The sequence below is a fragment of the Gadus morhua genome, chromosome 22 (assembly GCF_902167405.1).
Source record: "Gadus morhua chromosome 22, gadMor3.0, whole genome shotgun sequence".
NCBI lineage: Eukaryota > Metazoa > Chordata > Actinopteri > Gadiformes > Gadidae > Gadus > Gadus morhua.
The window spans coordinates 22,932,270-22,956,109 of NC_044069.1; the positions used below are offsets into that span (position 1 = coordinate 22,932,270).

The 23,840-nt window shown below is 44.0% G+C and overlaps 1 protein-coding gene across 3 annotated transcripts in view; it reads left to right on the forward strand.

Annotated features, from left to right (window-relative positions):
- The window catches only part of cibar1 (CBY1 interacting BAR domain containing 1), a 7,530-nt gene extending 488 nt beyond the window's left edge, over window positions 1-7,042 (forward strand). The window contains exons 2-9 of one of the 3 annotated variants that reach the window (XM_030347705.1): window positions 228-462; window positions 751-819; window positions 2,021-2,122; window positions 2,246-2,251; window positions 2,498-2,602; window positions 2,722-2,835; window positions 5,561-5,680; window positions 6,450-7,042. In XM_030347705.1, the coding sequence (XP_030203565.1) occupies window positions 228-462; window positions 751-819; window positions 2,021-2,122; window positions 2,246-2,251; window positions 2,498-2,602; window positions 2,722-2,835; window positions 5,561-5,680; window positions 6,450-6,554 (856 nt within the window). In that variant the 3' untranslated portion in view covers window positions 6,555-7,042. The remainder of the gene's footprint in view (window positions 1-227; window positions 463-750; window positions 820-2,020; window positions 2,123-2,245; window positions 2,252-2,497; window positions 2,603-2,721; window positions 2,836-5,560; window positions 5,681-6,449) is intronic. The other 2 variants (XM_030347706.1, XM_030347707.1) reach the window with 2 other exon arrangements.
- The last annotated feature ends 16,798 nt before the right edge of the window (window positions 7,043-23,840 follow it).

The window sequence follows — 23,840 nt, forward strand, 5'->3', positions numbered from 1 at the left end:
TTACTATCCGCTATAAGCTGTTTAATAAATTACCTATAATAACGTTAACAACTGATAACAGTGACGTTACATTAACGTGGTTTGTTCGAGTCTCTCTCTCTCTCTCTCTCTCTCTCTCTCTCTCTCTCTCTCTCTCTCTCTCTCTCTCTCTCTCTCTCTCTCTCAAAAAATATTGTAATGACTCAATACCCAGCATGCAGAACCGCCTGTTTTCTGATCATCCCTAGGGATAACCAGACCAAGCAGATCCAGGAGAACCTCTCCAACGTGGAGAAGCACTTCGGGGACATGTGCCAGCTGTTCGCCGCCTACGTCCGTAAGACGGCCCGACTGAGGGACAAGGCCGACCTGTTGGTGAGGGAGATCAACGTGTACGCCGAGACCGAGACCCCCAACCTCAAGAGGGGAATGAAGCATTTTGCAGACCAACTGGCCAAGATTGAAGACTATCGTCAAGCTGAGGTACGACCAGTTTAATTGTGTAAGCACATTAAGGCCATTAACTGACATTTCCTATCGTTGAATTTCTTTCTAAAGAAAATGCCAAGATATTCTGTATGTGTGTTTCGGAGATGCTCTGATTTTGCCCATCTCTCTTCTGGCCATGTTGGTGTGTGTTTCATATTTCCAGTCGTTCATTTGTAATGTTTCAAAAAAGGACTTAGTAAAGGTAGTTATTCCCCGATTATTGAGAGAATTAGCAGTGAGATGTCTCCTCATCGTCTTACTTTTAATGATATTTTCTTACAGGTGGAAAGGCTTGAAGCCAAAGTCGTAGAGCCTCTGAAGAGTTACGGGGCTGTGGTGAAACGTAAAAGGGTGAGTTTATATACATCCTAATTATCAGAATAAACCCTTGTACACTATGTTTATTGACTGTACTTACCATTCTGTATCACACAGAGGCAGCATTTGTCATAATATTCTCTTAAACTCATCAGAGCATTATTTGACTTGCACACCATTGTTGCATAGATTTTGAGACATCATTAATGGTCATGAAATGTCCTATATGTTAACCACAATGACTAATGTAGGATTGACCATCTTGCACAAAATGATATTAAGAAGACTCTTATTATTGGCCTAGATAGGTACTGCTTAAAGGGAAACTTCACCCATTTCCATTAAGCTTTGTATCGTTAGAAACCCACTCATATTTTTGAATGGTCGTGCATCATTCCCTTATTTTCTGGAGAGACTGGAGAGATCCGTATCGATCTCCAACACTTTTTTTTTTTTTTTTTTCTCCACACGATTTTTGCGTAGAAGTAAATAGGAAGTGTAAGAGGGGAGGATTCTCGTAAGACTACAAGCACTAGTCCCACCCCCCTATAGGGGGTGGGACCCACTGACGCTACAGACCTATTAGAGCAGTGCCAGTGGGTGGGACTTCACCAGCAGAAACTAACATCCGCAGCGTCTGAAGCTAAGCTATAAAACTGAAGTACAATGGTGGAAGGTACTGGATCTTCACTAGAAATGTTGTGTGAAATGATTTTCAAGCAGTCTTGCGGTATCAGCTTGGTAGATGGAACAGCGAGGTTTGCGATAGGCAGAGATCTAGATCTGCGGGAGTGGCCATCGAAGCTGTGCATCGTGGTGCATGGTGGGAGTTGTTCTCTTCGATCCACAAGCGCCAAAAAGTCACTTCCTGCCTTTTCTCGGTCAAGACGGCACCAAATTAGAATTTTATTTTATTATTCGACTACATAGAGGACCCAATTTCAATACATATTCATGCCTCCACCGGTGAAATGCTCCTTTAAACATGCTCTGGGTGAAATACGAAATCACAGCTATAAATATGATATGTTGTTCAAGTTTAATGTATAATTGTAAATCAAGGGACAGAGAATTAAATATATTTCTTAACTTTACGAAACCCTCACAACTGCTTTGATTGAATTTTTTGTAACTCATGGTCTTATTTCTCTTGCTGTAACATTAGTCTACTTACCTTTTAATGTTGGTCTTATTGTTTGTGTCATTGTTCTTATTGTTGTTGTTTTCTCCACAGGAAGACCTGAAGACCACCCAGAGTGCTAGAGACCGTGAGTCCAAACAGATGGCCCAGCTGGAGAGGACGAGGCAGAGGAACCCCTCAGACAGACAGATCATTGTATCCTCACCCAGCATGGCCTTAGAGGCATCACTTACATCAAACCTCTAACATAACGTATGGAACGGGGCTGATGGACGCTTTGCTTTGATTTCATTGGTGCTTCCTTAACCAGGCTTTCAGTCACAGGTGGGTTGTTTCATCATTACGGAGAAGGCGTCATCTAATTTCTGGCCGTTTTTCAAATGAAGAGTCCTGTATCGTAACAGAGGCCTTGAACCGTTGGTCAACTCTTATGGTCTTGGAAAATAAAACACTGGAGGTTTTTCAAATAGTGTCCACATAACACCAGTTACCAGCGGCACTCAGCGGGCTCCCCCACAAAGTATCTCCTGTCCCGACATTATCTGTATAACGCGGCTGTCTATGCCCCAGGCCGAGAGCGAGCTCCAGAGGGCCACCATGGACGCCACTCGCACCACCCGACAGCTGGAAGAAACCATAGACGAGTTTGAGAAGCAAAAGATTCGAGACATCAAGGTCAGTCACGTTCAAGGCTTTCTGTATAAAGAATCACACATCAATAGGAGGATAAAGGAACTGAAATCATCACATAGAGGCTCTATGTAAGGGGCCTTATTGCTCTCTCCCCATGGCAGAAGATCTTTGGTGAGTTTGTAACGGTTGAGATGTCGTTCCACGCCAAGGCCTTGGAGGTGTACACCGCTGCCTACCAGAGCATCCAGAGTGTCGATGAGGATGAGGACCTAGAGGTAAGGCCATATCCTTCTCATGCTCATAGCCTTTTCATGCCCATGCTATCTATGAATCCAATAGGCCATCACCTTCTTCGCTAACGTTTGATACAGTGCAATTGGCCACAAACTTCTCAAGCTAGACGTGGCACCATAAAAAGCCCTTATGTGCGCCTTGCCGTTCCGTACCACATCCTAGATGGACCTTCTCCGAGGTCTCCAATATGCCGCAACATTCTTACGCTAACGCTCACTACAGTCCAGTATGCCCCAGCCATCTTACACTTCGATAGCTGCAGTCTAATCAGCCACTAACCTCTTAAGCCAATGCTAACTATAGTCAAGGCAGGGGCATCCTCTTGTGTGCATAAAAAAAAGAGTATGGCTATAACCATACATAATATATATTTTTCAATTATTATTTAAATGACTAACATGTAGCCCGATTTCTCCCAGAAAAATTAAGAAATTTACTTTCAAAGAAAATATTTCCTTGCTCCCTTTTGATCTAATCAGTATTGGTTCTTCGTTGCACCGAATCATCTGCCCCTCCATTCATACTCAGTAGTCACTCTTCACCAGGACATCTTTAATCATTGACTTGCATCTCATCGCTGATTTAATCAAGCAAACGGACACTCGCGTCAAATGGCATGAAGGCATTCCAGTAGCCTCTGTGGAATTTGTTGTTCGGTTGTCTCATGAAAACTCGCAACACACATTACACAGCATCTGACAATCAGCCTCTGATGGGTATCTTGGATATTGTTGATTTGCAGGGAGATTTAGCAGCCTGGGGAGACAGGAGGGCAGCTCACTACCTGACTGATTAGGAAAATAGTATATGACAAATATATATCTGACATTTGAAATGCTATATCATTTGAATAAGCGAGCAAGACAGGAGACAGACGTGCTCCTAACCGCGTTCGCATCTGTGTAGCGAGCGCGCAGCACAACAGAGAGGGATCTAGAAACTGTGCATGAGGCAGTGTGCACGTGAGCCTCAGGCGCCTCCTGATTGGCCTGGATCGGTAAGTCAACCAATCAGTTTACAGTGTAGGCGGGCTTTTATCTCTTCTCCCAATCCAAATTTATCAGTACAGTGAATCTGAGAGTGTCTGAGAAGAAAGAAAATATAGCGTTTGGTGACTTAGTTTACAGTGTTTTTAAAATGTCGTGCCGCGGGGTGAAGAAAAGCAAGGATTGTCTGGGGCAGAAGAAGATCACGTCGTTTTACTGTCAGGAACCTAAGAGAGATGGCGGAAGCGAGATCGGCTCCATTGAAGGAGCGATTGAAGGCTCCATTGAATGAGCAATCGTCGGCGAGGGATCCAGGGCGTTACTGGAAGACTCAACCGCGCCCCCTTGTGAATTTTTTCTAGAAAAACCCCTGGATCATTCACTTATTGATATGTCTTTGGTCCATTAAACATCCACTGAAGGGAAGATCACTTTGACAATTTGGAAAGGAGTCAAATGTTATTTGTATGGCCCACACACAGAATTCTCCATAGGTAATAAAGATCTTTGGCCTAAACAAAAATATTTGTCAAAGAAATGTAAAATCATTAGGTACTTGCCTCATACATACCAATCAAGGATTCTGACAAACTCAAATATTCAGATAACAAGTTCATTAAAAGGGCAGACAGAAGAAGACATGACTTATTGCTGGCTCACAGGACATTTCAGCCCGATGGCTAGGACCACGTTTTGCCGAAGAGTAGTGGTTTTTAACTGACTACAGACTGATTTAATGTGGTGACAAAGGGATCCCGGCAGGTCTTTACATTTCATTTTAAGTATAAATAGACCCTAAAGACCAATTAGAATCCAGATAGCATCTTGCTTCTTCCCGCATGTACTAAAGAAGGATAAGGAAGTAGCTAAACCAACCGCGCGTTGGGTTGGAAGGCCTTGCCCATTTCGCCCTGACAACGCTATTCCCATCAAGGTGTCTTCTATGCCGCGTTTCCACCGAGCAGTGCGGTGCGGATCAGAGCAGGAAAGTTCGGTTACGCCCGGCGTTTCCAACGCCGACAGTACCCTTATGGTAGGTCTTGGTTTAAGCCGGATAGCGATAGCCAGCTATGTAAGCACCGTGACATCATAGCAGTGCGATACAGTGTAGCCTGCTAGTAAATTAAATGAGAAAACCGAAAGCGACAAATTAAACAAGGAGCAACAATTGAGGACGTCCAAGAAGGAAGGCTAACTTTTGCGCGCCTTTTCTTCAATATAAACGTAGCCTTGCCGTTGTCCAGAAATACCTTGGGTACTGTGTTTGTTAATTTTTTCCCCCTGTCGCACGGAAGGGACAATTCTATCAACCAATCAACGGACGGCAGGTGTAGCTCGACCTTTTCGGCACCCTTTCAGACCGCTTGGTACCCCAACGGAGGAGTATAGTTACGAACGATAGGTACGTCTCAGCACGCTTAATGAAAGGACCCGGCTCAACTTTTGGTGGTGGAAACGCGTACCGTGTCACATCACCTTACCTAATAAGGTGATGTGAACCTCCTGCTCTAAGGCTATGAGCACCTCCTGCTCTCTGGAAGAGCAACTCCTCTAAGGTTATGAGCACCACCTGGTCTAAGTGTAAGGGTGTTGCACCTCCTGCTTTAAGATTATGAGCACCTCCTGCTCTAATTGTAAGAGCCCTGCACCTCCCGCTCTAAGGTTATGAGCACCTCCTCCTCTAAGTGTAAGAGCGTCATCCTCCTCCTGTGTCTGGCAGGTGTTCAGGAGCCTGCTGCATCCTCCAGACCACCTGTCCCGCTTAGAGATAGTGGCAGCTCACTCCAAGGGTTCGCTCGACCGCACCGGCTCTTCCATGAGCCGGTCAGGGACCCTGCAGGTAAGACAGAGCAGCCATTGAGATGCTCACATGCACAATGTTAGATGGTAAATGGACTGCATTTATACAGCGCTTGTCTAACCAGTGGCCACTCAAAGTGCTCTGCAATATTGACTAAGATTCACCCATTAATGCACACATTCACACAACGACGGCAGTGTCAACTCCTCAAGGCGACAAGCAGCTCGTCAGGAGTTAGGGTGAGGCGTCTTGCTCAGGGACACCTCAACACTCTGGGAGGAGCCAGAGTGTTGCCATCTAACCGGCAACCTTCCGTTTCCCCACCAACCCAACCTCTACCTCCTCAGCCACATGCCGCCCCAGATCTTTTCAAAAACATTACTCCCTGCCGCCATGAGAAATACGATGCATAGGAAAGTACAGAGCTGCATAAGCTTCTTTGGATAAGCCATCTTTGTTTGGCTTTGATAAGTTGCGCCGTCTCAGTAGTATATCTCGCAGTTAAGTTATTGAGCACAGTAGGCTTTGGCCCGGCTTAGTACCTCGCCTTACCGCACAAGCCAGTCACTCTGCTGCTGCGCTTGCTGCATGTGTGACATCACCCCCCGCCTATCACGTTTTCTTTAAAGCTCTCCTGCAAACATGTCATCGCTTGTCACTTATCTCATGCATTGTTTAACCATGCGTGTGTGTTTTGGTCTGAGGTTGGCGGTTTGGACCAAACTTGTTTGACGTCCACAATAGACTTAATAATAACTCTGAGCAGATCCGGCTTTGTGACAGCGTGATTAATCCTGTGTCACGACAGCAAACCACCATGAGTCGTCTGAGGAGAAGAGACGACGACGAGGATGATGACGATGAAGAGGAGTCGGAGGAGGAAGATGAAGATGAAGATGTGACAGATGATTAAAATTAAAGCCGCCTTGCTTTGGTCGAGAGAAAGGCATGCCTACTTGCAATGTGTTTCTTTTTTATTAACAGTGTCGGTGTCAAAAATCAAGTGTTTAAAAGTGTTTCTTTTTTATTAACGGTGTCAGTGTCAAATGTCCAGTGTTTAAAAGAGTAAGCTAGCATAGGATGAGTGGGCAGTGTTTGATATTTGATAATTACTGCTTTAGTCTGGCAGATTGTGAGCCATCATGAAAAGCCTTTTTAAAAATGCCATTCAAGTATTCAACCCCCTTTCAGCGTTGCCAGATTGGGCCAGATTGGTCGGAAATCTGTCCCAATCTTGCAACACTGCTCCCCATCACTTTTTGTTATCTACATACGAAATTGCCAAGAGTATACAAGTATATATTTGTTACGTATTGTTTGAATACCCCAGTGTAATATAATACACTGGACAAATGTTTATTAATTAGTTTATTAATTAATAATAAAAACAGGCCATATCTATTTGTTTTATCATTGTTTTCAGTGCCTACACACAAGTTATTCTGTACACGTGTGTATCTGGGTATCTGCGCGCATGCAGCCGTGCATGTGGGGGTTTTGGTTGTGGAGGGGGATGTCCAGTAAAGCAATATTGCCCTCCTGACAGCTGTGTTTGCCAAAGGCTGCATTGTCCGCTGTCTATGAGTCACCTAGCCTGGCTATAGAGTACTAAAGTGAAAACGTCACGTTGTCCTGGTAACCGGTTTTCAGTTCTCTACAACCGAACGGGAGATGGCTTTTTCCATTGCTTCCATGCATTGTTTCTTTCCAAATGAAAAAAAAAATCAATTTCAGGAGGTGAAAATCACTACCAAACGAAACTTGTCGAGGCGTTCATTTATTCCCCTGGGGTATTAAAAGGAAAATTTTACACGACGGTAGTTTAGTTATTTTTTATATATATGAAGCCAATCTATTCTCAATATTAATTACATCATTGGTAATGCAAACTCGCAAATCAATTCGCAAAAAGAATCGTTCCTTTCCTATAAAACGTTCGTGTGGCATAGGATTTCCCCTTGTTAATTTGGTTTGTTTAGTACCGAAAACCGGTTGCTATGGAAACGTAACGTCACACTTGCCAGACCAAGTTCAGTCGTTGGTCGACGGGCCTAGGTGAGTGCTGCATGCAGCGCTCAACTATTGTTCTTCATAAGTTTTATTCTTTCTTTCTTTGTTATTCTCTACAAACTTTGGGACCTATCTCCTTCCTCCTTCCTTTTCACCTAGAGACTCCATTTAAATTGTAAAATATTCAGAATAGCTTGGAATCGCGCGCTTCTTTTCCGATTTTTTTAATATTTTATACTTTTTAAAGGTTGGGTATGGAATTCGCTTTTTTGGCCATTTTTGCAAAATTACTTGAAATCCTTATCATAACCCGCTTACAGCCACTGAGTTAGAAGTACTGACATGAAAATTAAACAAGTCAATCATCTGTGGAACGGGCAGGGCTCGAAAAACTCCAGCCAATCATTTCCATTGCCACCGAGTAGCATATTGGACAGTAAGTACGTCAATCAAACGGTCGTACTGCACTCCCCCTCCCCCGCGCCCTGCGCGCGACCCCTTCGTGCAGTACTCGTGACCCAGAGCAAGCTCCTGTTTGTTGTTATCCTGCGGTAGCTACTGTAACTAGTTAATCCACATTTGGACCTAGCAGTAGAAGACAATTTCCATGGCAGACAAGACGCCACCATCCCCACCACCACCAGCAAAGAGAAGGAAAACTCTTTTTCAGAGAGTAATTGATAATAAAAACGCTGAAAGAGAAAAACTGAAATGAAGAATAATCCTAGGCGCTGCTTTCGAACGTTGGCGGCAACTGAAGGACGAGAAGGGTCTAAAAACCGATGCTTGTGTGGCGGTTGACCTAGTTTCAAAGTTTATACCGTTTATACTCGGTAATACCGGTGTTGAGACGAGTGTATTACTCGGTGTGAAAATGTCCACACCGCGGCAACCCTAGTGAAAACCAGGACTTCCAATACAATTATATGAAACAAACATACATTTTCTAAAAATAGTAATGATTTATGTGACCGTTTAATGTTTATAACATCTGGTGCAACCATAGCCGCGAGAACGTATTCTCAGCAGGGGGTGCTGGAAAAAAAAAAAACTCAGCCTGCACTAGACTCGCAAATCGTTACATTGTTAAAAAAAGATATATAGCAGCGCAGCTCAATTACACCAGTGCACGCGCGCACAGTTGAAAATCGATCGTTGTGTTCACTTCCTTCACACCATGGTTCATCCAGCTGCTCACAGAACAAGTTTAGCGCACCACCGCTACCCTCACACTTTTTCATGTAACCTTTTTTCAGCACTAGGTCATATGAGCATTAAATAAATGCTGCGTCTCAAAATGCCTTGGACAGCAGCGAGGATGACTCGCTTTGCCACGGGCCGAAACAGTGCGGAGCGACCACAGCCAGAGCGAACACAGCGGGGCAGAGGAGTGTCAGGAATAGTCTTTGGTGTACACATCAGTACGGCCTATTTGCACTACTGTTTAGTGGCAATGCAGTGTTTTATTCTATGCCTTTTTATTTTCGTATATTAATTCAATGAATACAATTTATTTATTCATAAAAACAAGATCTGGTCTTCAAATCTTTTTTCCAAATATAGGTCGTCTTACAATGGGGTTTGTGTTTATATTCGGACCAATACGGTACAGCGGGCGCTCACATGACGTTAAGCATTTCCTGGTGCATAATGTGACGCTTCAGAACCTAAAATCCCGTTTCTCCCCGTTGACACGACAACACATAACCGGCGTTTTCAGAAATCTCCACTTTGGCCGGAGTTTTTAGAAATGATCGTTTTCTGTGATAAGACAAGGCCTCGGACAGGGGGTGTTGCAGCACCCCCAGCACCCCTACTTCCCGCGGTACTGGGTGCAACTTACAGCTGAATGTAGTGCCATGTTGTTAAACGAAAACCTACGCTAGCCTGGCTCGCTCTCGCGCATCACTGTTCGCGCTCGTGCATGATTGCGCGTCCAGGTACTTGGAATGGGTGGAGTCAGAGTCAGCGTTGAAGGAGAGGGGGTAGGACCATTTGAGTTGTGTATTTTCAAAATCTGCTGGCGTTTCGCAAATCCCATACCCAACCTTTAAGATATTCTACTTTTAAAATATTATCTTTGTTTTAACATGGGAGTCAATGGGAGGACCTCTGGTACTTCAACTGTTTAAGACGTAACTTAATTAATTTTCAACCGTTCATCTTTGTTCAAACCATTTAACAAATCTACACACTTCTATCTTCAATAATATCTAAACAGAATTTCGATATCATTTAAACTTTTTTCAGAATCACAGTTTTAGTTTCATACACGCACGCGCACAGACACACACACCAGCAGTGCAATGCAATACATTTGACCTTTCCGATTCTTCAGTTCAATTCATTTTACATTTCTGCATTTTTTGCAATGCTTTGCGCTTTTCAACCAGTTGTCACTTTATTTGTTTCCAACCATTTACATTTTCTTAAATGGTGTGCATGTTTACATTGTTTACTCCATTTAGACTTTTGAAATTTTGCTCAAATCCCTTCACTTGATTTAAGCCTTTTAACGTTTCTTTATGTCTTAATCTATGTGGCTTTGTTAAAAAAAAAAATCAACCTCATTTTGCACTACAGCACTCAACGCATTTTCTGCAGGAAATGCATTTTCTGGTTCAAATGACTCTTTAACGCTTCCCTGTCGTCATTGTGTTAAACCAGCCAAGGGGGTAAGCCAGCTTGGTGATTGGCTCCCGCAAAAAAGGAATTGGAAGCAGAATGAAATGTATTGCTCTTCTCTAATTCAAATTGCCGGCAGAAAGGGCTGGGGGTACCCAGTCTATATGAGTCACCCACACATTTAGCACTCCTCTGCAGTCCGTGTCGCCATGACTCCCCCCGCCCCGGATCTTTCAACACACCAACCAATCCGGGCCCTGCACGACTACAACCCTGTTCACATCAACAAAATGTAAAAACAAACGGCCGGGATATCCCTTTGCTTTTTTTAATGTTAAACTCCCACGCATGAAGGTAATGAGCCATAGAACAACAGGTCAGAGACAATGAGTGAAGGGAATGATAGAGGCTGGAATAAAGGCCAAAGTGTGTGTTTGTATAAGTGATGTGTCATCAACGGGCTGGTTGACAAAGCCTTGTTGCACATAAAGGTTAATGTGTACTGTGTACACACAGAACACTTAACCTTATGGTGTATCTTGTGAGGACCTGAATGGCGCGGTGAGTCATCGGCTGTGTGTTTGTGTATGTGTTTCTGTGTGAGTCAGTCCTGCCCATCGCTTATGAACCCAGAGGGGTCCACTCACTGCAATCAGCTTTCATGACCAGAGATAAAGAGGATGAAGGAAGAATGAGAATTATTCATCAATGGGGAAAATACACAGGAAGACAAAAGCCAAAGCGTTGTGGTGGGAAGCGAACAAAGAACGGGACTGGTTGTGTTTGGTGATGTTTGAATCTGGATCCCCCTCCAACCTGCCCAGCACTTTGTTCCAGTGGCCTTTGTCACCCAAGGCACCGCAGAGGAACCAGGTTCAACGAATTGTTGTCATATAAGTCCCCTGTGGAAGTTCTTCCCTGGAGAGTTGACTTTCCGTCTGGTGTGAAAATGAACCTCAGCAATGCACATTTTGTTAGGTAGGCCGACTACAATATCAATATGCCAACATGATATTGGTCTGAAGAAATACAAGCCTTTGTAAATTGCTTGATCTTTTTAGAATGTGCAGTCAAAAAGTATATTATAGGTCTTAATGTAGGGGTCTCATTTGCAGAGGTTTTAGTTAATAAATAATTTATTCATTATTATTTTTATTTTGTGTTCATTGTATACCAGAGTTATAGAAGGCCTAATAATTCGTCAATTACAAATGCAGCCAGTGTTTTAGCTCACAGTTTTTAAAAAAAGATGAAAGAAAGGAAAATCTAAACTTTCAGTGATATTATCTCAACACGTTTTAATGCATTTTGGACTTCACTTATTATGCCTACATTATCTAAAAGAGTTACATAATTTCCCAGGCGCCTTCCTTCTTGCATTCTGCAAACCAGTTTCGAGGACCATCAACTATTGCCGTCTGTTAACCGACTCATGTATCAAATATGCTCGTTCAAAGAAACCAAACCGTTTGCTATGGAAACCTGTCTGCAGCCAGAGCTGTCACATTGTTGTGTACGTGTCTGTTGTGTTACAGCGTTGCCACCAGAGGGCGCCGTTGAGCAGTGTCGTCCGCTGGCTTCAGTAAATGATTATATTGGACTGCATCTATACCGCGCTTTTCTAACCAGTGGCCGCTCAAAGAGCAATTACCTGACATGCACCCATTCATGCACCCATTCATGCACCCATTCATGCACCGTCAACCACGCAGGGCGACAGCCCTGTTAGGGTGAGGCGTTTTTCTCAGGGACACCTCGACACACGCTAGGAGGAGTAGGGGATTGAAATAGCAACCTCAACCCGCTCTACCTCCTGAGCCACATGCCGCCCAGTACGAGCGACCTGGGGGACACAGCCTTCTGTGTCACGGTCTGCTGAGCAGCAGTCATTATGAACATCTGAGAAGACTAAAATGAGCCTTCTGCAGTCTCCATGCATAACCGATATGTTCTTCATTAAGGGTGAATGCTTGCGCTCTGAGTCAGACCAGGGGGTCGGCATGAGCAGTGTCTACTAATAATAAGGTGTCAACTGAACTCAGTGCACTGGGTGGCCTACACCTCATCCATTACACCGTTGTCCATTATGTCGACACAAAAAGCCTTGCAAGTGCTTTCTGCAGGTGTATTTTTGCCTTTGTTGTAAAACATACACGCCATGGACATTGTATACTAACTCCCCCCAAATTTAATATAAATTTAAAAGAGACTCAAGGTCTCTAGGTCGCTCCCAAATATCCTTTACCCCGAAGTCACGTCCATACCTACGAATACAATCTTTTTCCTTGGCAGCATGGCAGGAATTTCTCCATAATGATGGACTCATTGCAAAAACGCATCTAGCTGTAGTAACACTGTAGTACATCCTCCAGGCCCATATGTGGCGCTGTTTCTGCTACCGAACTCCAACCAAAAAAAAGATGGGGGGAGAATGCGCATCAAGTCTGCGCACTGTATACAAACATACAGTCGAAGAAGAAGAAACCAAAAGCAGTTGTTAAACCTTGTAGAATGGGCAAATAATGTACAGTCATTGGCCCTCATTTATCAAACGAACGTAGAAATTAGCGCAAATCTGAACGCATGATTCATCTTACGATAGGACCCACGTGAGATTTAAAAAAACCTTCGTATCACACCAATCCCAGCGTACAAAGGATCTTGGTGTTGATATACGGCGGCTGAGATCGATCGTAATTAACGTAACACGCCCATATAAAAGCACGTCTTCAGAAGTCTCGCCCCTAACTTTTACGACATGGAGAAACGTCCAACGGTAAAATAGAGGAATTTTTCCGAGACCCAAATGGAGACGCTCGGGTCACTGGTGGATGTGAACCGTCTGGTTTTATTTGGTAGCCTAAAAGCTGGCATTAAAGGCCAGCAAAAGAATGCTATATGGAAGGAAATAACTGTTGCAGTGAATAGTGTTTCCAATGTTCGTCGGGCTACGGAAGAGGTTTGTTAATTAAATTAATTAAATAATAAATTAAATGTACAACTTCTGTTATCCAGCTTAAAACATTTCACATATATGCTATTGTTTGCATTCCGTTAAAGTTATTTAATTCTGAATAAGGTGAAGAAAAAATGGTCCGACATGAGCACCAAAAAACGTGTTGCGGCTGTGAAGCCGGCCAAGCAAGAAACGGGAGGAGGCCGGTGCAGTGCGACTGCAGCGTAACTCACCGAGATGACTCTGACCATGTAGTGCGCCCTGATGTAGACGATGCCCAACGTTGCTATTTTGGAAAATAAAAGAAACGTGCGTGCCCCCAGGCCATCGGGCTACTATGTTCAGGATTGACATTCTGGCATCGCAAATAATCAGAACATTAACTGAATGGTAGCTTTTGCGGTTGATGTACGCGTAATCATTAATATATGGTTCATGCGCACATGGGTACAATCAACCGCACCAATCACATTTGGCAACCTAGCAATAGCATAAAAATCCCGTTTGATTCCAGTTTGCTGATCGTTATTATATGGGAATTTAATATAACGTTCGGAGAGGGACATTATAGCTGCCAAAACTGCTGGCATGGTTCGGCTAATACTTGGCTGGGAAATAGCAGACCTGTCCCCGATCTCCCGCTGCAAGATCCCGGTGGCCAAAAATCCCTAGGTAGAGCAAACCTGCACAGGTACTGCGTTTGATTGCCTAGTTTCTCGCCTTAACTGTGGCTCCAAAGCATTGCATAGCTCCATCAGGAGATGCCTTGGGAGACGAAAATGACTCAAGAGCCATTCATCGCCCTCCTTAAAAAAATCGGCGCGGTCTCGAAAAACTCTCTCGTCTGTGCGTTGAGGTCCTTAACAGAGCCAGATCTGCCATCGCTGAGACACGACCACCTATTTGGCAAAGCTCCTGTTAATATAGACAGCTGAATAAACATTTCACCTGTCACATTCTAATTATTTTCATAGCAATACAGTTTTTAATTAGGCCTGACTTGATTGTAATTGTTTGAACGGCTGGGCTAATTCCAATTTATTTAGCAATTAATACAGATGTTGAACATGGGCTACTTGTGCTGCACTATTGATCATTGAAATACCCGTATGTTGCGCCAAAAAAACTTGCGTACACGAGCTCAGACCTGACGTGAGATTTCATCGCAGCCTGCGCTCACGTTCAAATTGATAAATGCCAAGCTCAACGTTGAAATGAGCGTACGTCCATTTTACGCACGTTTTCTGTCGTACGCTTGTTTGATAAATGAGGGCCATTATATTTACCAAGGGGAGTTTTTCATCTTTTCACCCTGGTACCTGGTTACAAAAATAGTTTTCAGGCACCTAAAACACAGGGTCCTCCTGGGCGGCCGGCCAAAACGTGCAAGACGATCACTCTGCGCCCCCATGGTGTGTTTGAACCACATCCTGTAAGTCTACAACCCCAGTCTTCAAATGCTTCAAAAACCTTTGAAGCGGTTTTCATTTGTCAATATTATCTTTCAAAACAACATTTATTTAAGAAATTAACCTTTAGAATGGATTTGTTCGGCGGTAGCAAAGCAGACAAAACTTCTGTTATGCCACAAAACCACCTCGGCCCAGTTCGTCCCAAAGAGGAAGAAGAAATGTCATCCCTGGGTCGATGTAAAATGTAGGTTTTCATTCAGAGAACATCATCAGTACATAAAATAACACTTAACACAACAGCTCCGATGACTACACAACGCAAAGACACTGATTCAAATAACACGCAAGCTGGGTGGTTTCAGGGATAGAATAATAATAATAATACATTTAATTTAGAGGCGCCTTTCAAGACACCCAAGGTCACCTTACCGAGCATATAGTCATCATAAATCTTTTAAAAAAACAAGACATTGTGAAAAAATAAATAAATAAATAAATAAATAAAATAAAATAAATAAATAAATAAATAAACATAATATGAATTACCATGGCAAAGGTAGTGAAAAATATATATATCGCTTGAAATGTTATGAAGCGCATTTCAACGCCGAAACTATCGTACGATGCTGCATTTTCGACTGAGAATATAACGAATGCATCCATTTTGTTTTGTGGGGCGAAGCTTGACATGCAAGGTTTTGTTGATATGGCGTTTGTCCTATGGGTCGTTATGGGTCACAGTGACATACAACCTATTCTGTCCTTTAGGTTGAATTTGGCTGTTGCACAATTCCATTAAGATTCCCTTTCCTTCTGACTCATCTGCACTCACTCACTTAGCCTCATTGGACACACCTGTTGGTGCCTGCAAACATAGCCCTAGTCGAGGGAAACTTAAAAGTATGCTGTAGAACCTCAATTTTTAGGTGCATTTGTTCATTCATCTTGGGTTGAAGTGAATTTTGTTTTGTGTGTGTGTGTGTGTGCTGAAGAGCGATTGAGGTAGACAGATAGTGTGTGTCTCCTTTATGGTGTAGTTGTTTGGTAGGCCTATATTAAACACATTGTACTGGCTGCTGTTATAAAAAAATGAAAGGCGGCATAGTCAGAGTGTGACTCAGTCTCTGACTCATTGACAGCAATCTCTGTTTATGTGTGTGTGTGTGTGTGTGTGTGTGTGTGTGTGTGTGTGTGTGTGTGTGTGTGTTGCGCAAGACAAAGATCTGTGTGTGCACCTTGATGATCATTGAGCTATACAGTGTATGTGGTTGTGATGTTCTTCTGCTATACACGTGTGTGTGTGTGTGTGTGTGTGTGTGTGTGTGTGTGTGTGTGTGTGTGTGTGTGTGTGTGTGTGTGTGTGTGTGTGTGTCCCTCTAAAAGCTGAATATAAGAGGGACATATTTCAGTTTGGCCTGTGGGCCAGGAATGGTATGTATGCCAGGAGGTTCCCCGTTTTTTCAAGCATCAGCCTTCAAACTCACTGAAGTGATCCAGCACTTAAGGCCAATTTCCACCGGAATCGGCACGGCAGCGAACCGGTCGCCGAAACTAATATAAACCATTAAAGTCTACGTAGGCTATTCCACTGGATACGGCACCGGCACGGCACAGAGCCGTCCACAAACCGTCACTTCGTTTACGATACTTGCCTCTTCTATTTCTGAAAGTTGCCGGTTCGCTGCCGTGTCTCAGTCAGAACACGACTACAGCCAATCAGTTTGCCTTTGCTCATGAATATTCATGAGCTAACATCGATCCCTATGCAATTCACAGGGTATTGTAATATTATACAGTCTACCTATATGGTATCAATAGCTAATCAGTGGCAAAGAAGAAATGAAAGTCCGCGTCAGTGCCTCACAAGCCCAGTTTCGCGAGTGGACGTTGCCATGACATCTAGAAATCATAGGTCTACCGTATTTAATGGGTTATGTGTATGGTTGATTATAAGGTATATATATATTATAATGTATATAATAATATATATGGTTTGAATATAACTCGTGAATAATATTGTATGAATAATTATTATAATTATGCACGTCTTGAGTTGAGCCATCAGTTGGAACGTGTCCATGCCGCTTCCAGTGGGGATTGCAGTACGGAACACAGCCGCTTTGCTGCCGTGGCGCTCCCGTGCCGGTTCTGGTGGAAATTGGCCTTTACTCTCTTCTACTGTTGCCAGGTTCACGTGCCCAGAATGGAAGGATGTGCGCGCCCTGTCACGATCACAGCCGATTCAGAATTCCTCCATCGCACGGTAGCCTCGCACGTCGTGTACGTGGTCGCGCTCGCACTTCAAAGTTGCGACTCGTAAATCAAAACACTTTGGTGCATTTAACAAGTCTGCTTCATAAGCGTGTTGTGGCTTTGGTGCGCGCAGTAGTGTCATTATCTTTGTGTGTGCGTCTGTTGCTGGGATGTTTTATTTGATTTCCATCGTCATAAAAAAAATACTTCACTCCACGTAACATTAAATATAGTTACGTGTCTGAGAGAGAGGAATGAAGGTAGACCTTCAAACTGACAACCTTTCCCACCCTGTTGTTAATGATTTCGAAATCATCCACTGACAAAATGATTCGAGGGGGGAAAAGTGTGCGTGAGCGAGTAAATAATGTGAGTTGCGTAAGAAACTTATCAGCATGCAATGTGATATAAACAGTGCGGTGTGTGTGTGTGTGTGTGTGTGTGTGTGTGTGTGTGTGTGTGTGTGTGTGTGTGTGTGTGTGTGTGTGTGTGTGTGTGTGTGTGTGTGTGTGTGTGTGTGTGTGTGTGTGTGTGTGTGTATGCCAGCTCTGCTTGAAGGCAAAGTCACCAAGCTACCTGCTAACATTAGTATCAACAGTGTGTGAGGCAACTCTGGGACTGTGATGTTTATTTGTGTTCATATTCCTGTGTCTGTGTGTTTGCGTGTGTGTGCATGCTTGTCAATAGTTGACAATTAATCAATAATTTCCTGGTAACCCACTGTTTTCCTATTAGCAGCAACACCTCAAAAAACATACAGTATATGGGCTTATCCCTTCTTTATAACAAAAACTCTTGCTCTGAAATGCATCCTTTCACCTTAGCCAGGGTCTCTTTATTTTTTCTTTGAATAGATGCAATCTTCCCTTCTGAGTGGCCATGGTCATTTCAGATCAAAAGAGGAAGGAGTTTTTTTGTTTTCCTACTACAAACTTTCTATAATTTGGCCATTATTACCAAGTTGGGATAAATGCTCATCTAAATGTAATACATTAGCTCAAGTTAACAAGTTTGCACCAGGCGTCAAACAGAACACTGTGATCATGACATATGAGACATATGAGTGCTTTATGTAGATGAACACGCAGTGAATGAAATTAACTCAATGAACTGTACAAGAAGAAAACATGACAAGCTAAACTAAAAAAAACAGTTGGGAGTAGGGTGTTTGTATGTGTGTGTGTGTCTATCCATGTATATGCCTCTGTGTGTGTGTGTCTGTGGGTGTGCGTGTGCCTGTGTGTGCCTGTGCATGCAGTTATGTGTTTTGCTGTTTCGCAAGATGCATAACACTCTATCCCGACTTCCCCACCACAATCCTCACTTAATTAACAGTGTTTCTCTCTCTCTCTCTCTCTCTCTCTCTCTCTCTCTCTCTCTCTCTCTCTCTGTCTCTCTCTCTCTCTCTCTCTCTCTCTCTCTCTCTCTCTCTCTCTCTCTATCTCTCTCTCTCCCCCTCTCCCTCTCCCTCTCACACACACACACACACACACACACACACACACACACACACACACACACACACACACACACACACACACACACACACACACACGACACACTGATACTGATATTGGCTGCAGCAGTAGTTTGAACCCCAGCCAGGCTGCCGGAAGCTGCCAGCCTGATCCACCAGGGCCAGTCTGGAGGAACACGGAGTGTACACACTCAAGGGTCTGCCGTCTCGCCACTGACGCTCTGCTACATGACAGCATAGCACTGTGTGTGTGTGTGTGTGTGTGTGTGTGTGTGTGTGTGTGTGTGTGTGTGTGTGTGTGTGTGTGTGTGTATGTGTGTTTTGGTGTGTGTGTGTGTGTAGTTTAACCAGCCTCATGAGGACTATGAGGACCAATCTGCCAGGTCCCTGGGGGCACATTTTGTTCCCGGATCATAAGACTTTACAACCATGACCTTTCCGTGGCCCGCTTCAGCACCCATAGCAATCCATGTCAAAACACAGCAGAACGCCGCTGCCATAAGCCCACCATATAAGAAGAAATAAGGAGGAGAAGAACACACACACTGGACACACACTAGCACATCTTCTTGTCTCCCACAGAGGTAAATACTAAGATACCGTCCAATAATGTTGACTCACACACACGTGACTTCACATGCAATTTGGGGACTGACAAACACATACACAAACACACACACACACACACACAAACACAGAGCAGATCTGTAAGGACAGAGTGGTGGCTGCTTGTGAGACAGCCTGGGAACCGCCAGTCCACTAATGAGGTCTATCCCATGGGGATTTGGTACTGCACAGTGGAATGTAGCTCTCTGCTCTCTCATGACAGACCTGCCTTGACAGACACACACATACGCACACGCACACATCAGTACATTCTGCTGCTGCCTACTTGCACATAAATGCAAACGGACGTAAGGCATCCAAGAATAGGACGCTTGGATTTCGGCCCGGTTCCTCGTATTGGAGCCAAGTACAGGGAACGAGTACCATCCGGAATCTGACACTAATTTGACACAAAGGCAACTCCTCACAGGAAGGGGAGGGAGGGAGGGAGAGAGAGAGAGAGAGAGAGAGAGAGAGAGAGAGAGAGAGAGAGAGAGAGAGAGAGAGAGAGAGAGAGAGAGAGAGAGAGAGAGAGAGAGAGAGAGAGAGAGAGAGAGAGAGAGAGAGAGAGAGAGAGAGAGAGAGAGAGAGGGACGTTGAATACATGCAGGGAATAGTTAACCAACAAGTACATAGGGAAAAGGCGAGGAGGTAAAGGAAGAGGTGGGGTAGCCGGGGTCAGAACTATAAGGATATGGAGCTGTAGAGTTGTTTTATGGCACTGAACATTTGTTAGGAGGGGAAGGGCCTGGCTGCCTGGCTGGCTTCTGGTCGGGTTGTGAAACAGACTTCTATGTGCTGGAGAGAGAGGGAGACAGAGACACAGAGAACTATCCAAGTCGTTGCCGAAGGCTGTTGATTTGTGCCTGCTGTCAACTGGCAGACAGGCAGCATGGGTCCCCATCTCTCTCTCTCACCAGTTTTCTTTCACTACCCCTTCTCTCTGTGCATGTTGAAAGTGCTGTGAGGAGTTTGAGTTTCCCAGCAAGTCTTCATAGAGCCTTTGTGGTTTTGGAGCAACTTACAGCAAACTTTAAGTTTTGAAAGTAAGAGTATTTGCGCAGTGAGTGCACTGTGTCATGTAGCAGTATGCACGTCCTCCCCACAGTTATTTCTTCATGTATATTCGAGTCAAACCGTAAATGTTCACAATGTCACTACCTAAAATGGTCTGAAAAAAACTTTTTTTGTGCCAGCTGCTGCCTTTGGATCCACGTGTGTTTATATTCTTGACGCGCTCAGAAAGACTTTTAAGGGTGTTGTTAATGTGATCCATTGTGTTTATCTTTACTTTGTGGGGACTGTAATCTTTTTGAACCACCGTGTTTAGCAGTAAAATCGTGCTCTGGTTATTATCAATCATGGCCGCACTTCTCCCCCTGGCACGCGGCCGCGCGTGGCACCTGACTCCCCCTAAAGAGAAACAGAAATGACAGCCAGGCCTGCAACACCGCATGTCTCTGGAAATAAACACAGCAATCATTTGTGTCACAGCCACTGTGTGTGTGTGTGTGTGTGTGTGTGTGTGTGTGTGTGTGTGTGTGTGTGTGTGTGTGTGTGTGCGTGTGCGTGTGTGTGTATGTCTGTGTGTGTGTGTGTGTGTGTGCGTGTGTGTGTGTGTGTTTGTGTATGTGTATGTGTGTGTTTCCGCAGGCCAGCCTGTGTGTGTGTTTGTGTGATTCGACCGCCTCGCGGAACTCTTTTGTTTTGGAAACTGTGACAGTGGTTGCCATGGTGCCAGTGTTTGATCCCATGTAATTAAACAAGTCAATTGATTGCGCAACACAGCCTTCCCTCTGGCCTCTCAGTCAGTCAGCCCCGGCGGCGATGGCAGAACCGGACGCATCGTCAAACATTGGGTTATAATACGCCTGGCCCGATACCGCCACTTAAGGCTGATTGCCTTTGCCCCGCAGTGAATTGTCCTCACATGGCCCAGTAGAGATACAGGAAGTAGAAGGACGTCCCGCAAGGCCTCATAAGACCTTCAGTCTGGCACAGCAGCCAGGACTTAGATCCGACCCCTCCCTGGGCAGGGGGGGGCTGGAACCAGAAGGATAGATATACACTGAACAATCTAGCCCTGGCTTCACTGTAGCGGTAAACCAGAGCAGTCCCTTCAATCTCTTTTAACTCCATTATCCAGATTTACGCCGTTTGCTCTGAAACAGTTTGTGCACATAAATCACTCCCCCACCCCCTGCTGGTTGTGGAAGACTTGGTGGTGGCGGTGAAGTCACACTATGACCATGGTGCATCAGTTAAACAGCAAGATTGCATCCAAAGAATCCCTCCTACATGGAAACTCTGATGCCCATTATTTATTTAATATGCTAATAGACGGTTGCAGTCTGACCCAATGAGAGAGGCTAGACCCAGCATAGCTATGTACTACAAAGGCACAAATTCAAGCTCATGTCCCAATTAGCTAGATTAAATGGACAGACGTTCCACAGCACACATCCTCCAGAGCGTGGAAGGAGGGTGAGCCATGGTTGGGGCTCTGTGTGGCTCAAACCATCAGAGGCATGTTGATTTCTGCTTTTCCTTTACCCGGTACCCACAATGGAGGTGTGTAATTTACACTTTCATTTACTTTCTTCTTTTATTTTGTTTTTCACAAAGTAGTGGTGGAATTCCAGGATGGATCAGGGGCTTTCCTCCTGATGGAAAAGAGACCACGGAGCCAGGACCACCCATGCAAGGAGACGACTGAGGCCTACCTAAGAGGTATAATCCACAGACACCAAGTCGCATATTTCATTATGAAAAAATAATAATACAGCCCCAATAGTTTCTTGAGCCAAATCCGCTTGGAGCTAAAACTCCATGGAGGATATTGCGCTGAAAAGTGAACTAAAAACAATGACACGACATAGTTTAGATTCATAACTGTTTCAGGCGCTTATGAGATTTCCTAAGGCTGGTCGGGTCAGTGGAGGTTGACCTGTTGTGAAACAACAGCCTGCTTGAGTTTGGTTGTGTAAAAACAAAGAGAAGGTCATGTGATACGCAGTGCTGTACAACATGTTGGCTTAATGTCATTTTTAAATGGGGATTTCAAAGCTGCCTAAATGACCAAGGTTTAATAATTAGATGGAAGTGCACTTCCAATAGTGTTTACAACAGAATGCTTCTGTGCGTGCATGCGTGTGAGAGAGATAGTGAGAAAGAGAACGAGTGTCCGCCTGTCTGAGAGAGGATAGATATGTGTGTGTTTCTGTGTGTGTGTGTGTGTGTGTGTGTGTGTGTGTGTGTGTGTGTGTGTGTGTGTGTGTGTGTGTGTGTGTGTGTGTGTGTGTGTGTGTGTGTGTGTGTGTGCTTGAGAGGGAGAGAGAGAAAGATAGAGAGCATGTGTGCGTGCATGCTTGCGTGTGTGTGTGTGTGTGTATTTGTGTGTGTGTGTGATTATGTGACAGAAAGAGAATGAGAGAGATGACTGTACGGTTGTGCAACAACTGGCCCATTTGCCCAAAGCAAATAGCAAACTTCTAAGAAAGCAAAAGAGGGAATTGTGTTGTTAGAGCTTTTCTTCCCTTTCTTTCTATCTTTCGTTTTTTCTACTAAGGTAATTTCAGTTTAATCATGACTTGCACAATTTTTCTGTTCTGTTTGAAGTTGAGCAATGCGTTGATAAAGGTCACAAACAAACCGTGGCACTCCTCGCAAAATATTCTACTGAAATACATCGGGCCGTGGACATGATTCACTCCCAACCTATTTTTACTAGAGTTTCCAGCCTGCATTTCAGCAACCATCCCTCTTCTGGGAACTCCTTGACTTGCCCATTAAACTTTTTTTTTTTTTGTATGTTATTGTGCTTGAGTAATGTAACTAGCACTGACTCATAATTAACACACATATTACTGACATACTCACCCTTGCTTCTCTTACAACTATTCTGCCTTTCTATCTGCTTGCTGTCGGAAACTTTTGGAAGCATATATTTTTAGAGTCGCTGCATTATTGATAATTTGTGTTGATTTGTTTCTCAAAAGTGGAGATAAGTGCATAAGTGCAATGTGTGTAATTGTCTTATGAATATATGCCGACAATGAAAGGACAGGTACCAGTGGGTTACTGGGATACTTCAGGAGGTCATCTTGTTTAGCTTGGGATCCTCTGCGGGATAGGTGTAGACTAGACTTGCATGGGCCTGCAAATCCAACATGGCATTCCTGCATAACCATAACCTCTGGAGCGCACGGGTTGCCAGGTGAAAGCCTAAATTATTAACCTGCTAACAATTCTGAAACACAGAAATGTAAGCTATCCCGCAAAGTAAAGTTATTTTAGAAATGCACCAAGAGCCAACATTCTGAGGATGGTGTAGTTGTATTCTCTGTGCAGTATCCTTAAAGCTGTGTTTATATCTATCCCTACCTTTGATACGAGCGTGTGGCTATTTATTTGAATTTGAATAGCCCACCTTCTTGCATGTAATTGCATTTTCCTTGACACATATATATTTTTAGATATAAATATATTCATTAATGGACATAATATAATAATAAAAATGAAAGGAGATAGGATGAGAGAAATCCTCTCTTGTAACAGGAAAGTGGGACATCTGTTTAGGGAAAGGCAATATAATGGACGGTGATGAAACAGATGTGCTGGAGACCAGGTTTACCCTTCGTCCATCAGTACAAGATCAGGAGTCAACATTGGGCTGTACCTGTGTGTGTGTGCGTGTGCGTGTGCGTGTGCGTGTGCGTGTGCGTGTGCGTGTGTGTGTGTGTGTGTGTGTCTGTGTGTGTGTGTGTGTGCGTGTGCGTGTCTGTGTGTGTGTGTGTGTGTGTGTGTGTGTGTGTGTGTGTGTGTGTGTGTGTGTGTGTGTGTGTGTGTGTGTGTGTTTGT